The 3845-nt window shown below is 46.2% G+C and overlaps 1 protein-coding gene across 1 annotated transcript in view; it reads left to right on the plus strand.

Annotated features, from left to right (window-relative positions):
* LOC104628781 (calcium/calmodulin-dependent protein kinase type 1G-like) overlaps nt 1-2037 on the plus strand; it is a gene marked incomplete at its 5' end in the record, with an annotated part of 5176 nt that extends 3139 nt beyond the window's left edge. Inside the window, 2 exons of the mRNA XM_010297472.1 lie at nt 253-383; nt 1405-2037. Coding sequence (XP_010295774.1) covers nt 253-346 — 94 coding nt within the window. The remainder of the gene's footprint in view (nt 1-252; nt 384-1404) is intronic.
* Between the last annotated feature and the right edge of the window lie 1808 nt (nt 2038-3845).

Raw genomic sequence — 3845 nt, forward strand, 5'->3', positions numbered from 1 at the left:
ATGGCGCACGTCCGCTCTCCAGAACCCGAAACTGCCTGTGGCTGAAGCTGTGGATACCAATTACTCAGCTGGCGCCGAGTAGCTGGACCCTGCCTTTGTTGCAGTGTTGACTCGCACCCAGCTGTGCTTTACTTTCAGCTGCTGATGTTCTTTAGATTAAAAACACAACTTCAGTGCATCTGCAGAACGGTCATAAATATTTCTATTTCTTTTTTTTCTTCTTTTTCTTCTGATCCTTCTGTTTCCAACCAGTCATTTCAAATCAGAAGTTCTTGTTCCGATGAAAACCAGTAAACACTCCTCTCACTGTGGCACTGGGCAAACTGGAGTTTGTTTGATCATGTGATGAGGCGGCAGCCACCGGGCTCCCCACATCGCCAGCGGTAAGTGCTCCGCAATCCAATCACCAGTTGCTTTTAATTAATCCCATTATGGCATGAAAAAGGGAAAGGCACAAATAGCAAAGTATATGAAATGAACAGACTCACAGTTTTTTAGCAACAGAAAAAGCCTTAACCAAACCATCTTTCAAGGAAGAAATCATCTTTCAGTTTCTATTCAGGCTAGTCCAGTGACTCTCAAGCCAACTTTTACATTACAACAGGGTTTCCCAAGCAGCAAGTGAGAGGAAGCCAAGCATGGACCTGTTGTATCAAACTCTACAATTTTTCAAAGCTACTCACTAGGAATCACACTGGAACCAAACAGCTTCATCAGCTGGGATTAGGGCTTTTCATCTGGGTCTCAGCTGACCATGAGCAAAGGGCTGACAACAGGCTGCTGGTCCACGACCAAGGGCAGCCAGGACATCTCCACAGCCTGAAGGGCCATTCCCCTTCCCAGATTCAGCTCAAGCAGGTCAGTTTAAGATGCTTTGTTACCAGCGAGCAGAGCATGGAGACCTTCATTTTGTAGGCAAGCTGAGTACAACCATGAAAGTTTCATCCTGTTTGACCATAGCTTGGAGTAATTCTGGACTAGCTGAATGGTTATCATTTGCACCCCATTATATATGAGCGGTAAGAAGTATTGCTATTAGATCCTGCAATAAAAACAATGTTTCTCAAAGGTGAGCATAGGCTAGCATAGTTCTCCACAAAGGCTACATAAAGGGAGCTTTCACATCCTATCATCTTTTACGACACTCTACTGATGAGGTTATATGAACCGAACTGTAATACACAAAGGATTAACAGAAGAGACAAACGCAAGTAAGATCTACTGTAGGCTCCGAAAAGGTCCATTCCAGTGATCAGCCATGTAATAACCTTTATAACTAAGGCATACAAAGGGATCTAAGCTGTTCCCAACCCCCATGCTACTGCTTATGAACAGAGCCCGTTTTGAAGGTAGCAGTCTAGTGAAACAAAGTTCAACCCTCAGCTGAAATTCTCTTTCTTACAGAAACAGAAGGGCTGTTTTACTCTTTCCTGCACTTCAAAGCCAGACATCGACAGTGCAAGCACGAAAGGAGGCTGTGTCCCGCCAGGAGCAGGCGGGCAGCAGCGGCCGACTGGTGACGAGCAGCACGTTAGTCCCAGGAATCCATCAATGCAGTGCCCTCGGGGTGCTCCTGGACTGTTAATGCTGGGAGAAGACACTTTAGCAAGGGAAAGTCTGAGGCTACTGCTACCATATTCAGTGTATATTATCCATGCGTCATTGCTCAGTGCTGTAAGCTTTTGTTTTCTGTATACTGTTTAGTCGTCCAATGCATAAAAAGTGCACTGCACAACATAAATCCAATAAACCAAAGCCATGCAGAGTTTTACCCAGTGGCAGCTCAGTTATTTTTTACAATCTGCATCCTATCCACTCCTTGGATTTTGGATAGACCCAGGCTTTGGCACTCTGAAGTTCAGCATCAACCAGCTGCCCAGGCTACGTGGTTCTCACTTCAGCTACAAAAAGAGAGTCAACCTGCTAGCAACCTCCATATGTCTGATAATAATCACAGCAAGGTCTAAATTCCCTGCTTCCAAGTCTGTAATTGCACAATAAATACTTGCTTAATAAAGCTGAGTTCTGTTTTGTAAAGTGCCTGTTGGTTATTCATAGAAATTTGATGTGGAAACGGTCTATTAAGTCCCTTCTAAAGCATTCCCCGTGCATCTGCAGACCTGCTCTCTCGGGTATTTTTCTGGCAAAGCGTTACATGGTGAACAAGCAGATTGTGGCAGAAAGTTAAAGATGACATTTGACTTCACCTTTGAGTATAAGACCACATTTCTCTTATGCATATAAATATAGGTATATTGTATAGATAGATGGAGATAAAATTCTCCATTTCTGTGATCTGGTTCTTTGAAGAAAGATCTAGGAGGGAAGTAGTGAAGCCATGGCAAGTTTTAAGGATTAACTGCAGCATAGATAAAAAGTGTTAAAAGGCTCCGCATGAGGATTTTAATTTGAACAGTGAAATTCAGCTAAAAGAGCTTGAATTGGCTAAAACCAGAAAAAGAAATAATGTTTTGGTTTATAAACCCCTCTGGAAATAACATCTGTGGGGATGTTTTTATTTGCAATGGAAGACTGAGATCTCTCCCCCCTTTTTTTCTCCAACCACCAGGTAGCTTCGGCCAGTCCAACCAGCGCCAGCCCTCTCCAGGGGGTTGCTCCTTTGGCTCAGTGCAGCTATTTTCCAGAGGTATGGAAACTCAGTTTGCTAAAAACAGAGACATTAGGCACATAAGAACTCAGCCAGAAAATGGGAATAAATACACAAGTCAGTGTCTGCAGAGGAGGAAGGCAATGCTGTTGGAGCACAGGCAGCTTGCTCAGGAGCAGCTCTCGTAGTAGGCGACGCGCTGGTTGATGGCGTCCCGGATCCTTCCCACCCGCTCCTCCAGGCCCGACAGCCTGGCCGACTTGGACATCAAAGCCTTGTTGCTTTCCTGAATTTCAGTCTCTAAAGCTGGGAAGAGAGGAGACAGGAAAGGGTTACGTGCTGATCAGACAAGAGGAAAGCATGATGGCCATTACCCTCCCCAGCAGGTTGGGATGAGCCTCCACCTCCCTCCTGTAACAGCTCTGGTGGGGTCACCTCCTCCTGCTTTCTTCTCCCCCTCATAAAACCCCGACGTGACTGCTCCAAACAAAGCCGTTACTTTTGAATGCTTAAAAATGGAAGCGAGCGTGTGGAGGAAAACGGGCACATCGGCATCGCGAGCGGGGCGTCCCTTCCACGGCCACCCACCCCCCCTTGCAAATTCTAAATTTACTGGCACAGCACCAGCAGATGCAGCCCAAATCTGCACCATCTCACTGCCAAAAGTATGTTGTCTTCCTCTAATTTCTTCCCCTCGCCGCGCTGAAAAGCCCTTCCGCAGCGCGTGAGATTATTACACTGAGTTCACAAAGAGTCTTACTTTCCATCCTGACCATCACAGCCAAAGTCTCCTCAAGCAGAGCCTGTGCCTCCAGATCTATGCTCTGCACCCTGCCGCCCTGCTCTCCCAGAGGCGGGCTCTGCTCCATCCTTCTCTTCAGCTCAGTGTACATTTGTTTCACTTGTTCAAAAGCCTGTGGAACAGCAAACAGGCACTGTAGGTAGGACCAAGCAAATAGGCTGGGGGAAAGGGGATTTTCCGATGCTGAATCCATTTTAAATATTAAGCAGATACTGCACTAGAGCTTTGCCACGATGTTCTCACACAGTGCATAACAGTTTGTGATGAGCTGCGAAAGATGCTGACTGACAGCCGTGTGGGCTACTCTGCCCAAGGCAGGAGGTGCAGCAGAGATAAGTTTCCAGCAAAAACCACTAGGATTGAGAAACATCCCGGAAAAATTCGGTAGTGGCGTGCTGCATCAGATTAATAAGCAGCGACACGACAATGCACAAG

Source organism: Phaethon lepturus, unplaced genomic scaffold (assembly GCF_000687285.1).
Source record: "Phaethon lepturus isolate BGI_N335 unplaced genomic scaffold, ASM68728v1 scaffold46961, whole genome shotgun sequence".
Lineage (NCBI taxonomy): Eukaryota > Metazoa > Chordata > Aves > Phaethontiformes > Phaethontidae > Phaethon > Phaethon lepturus.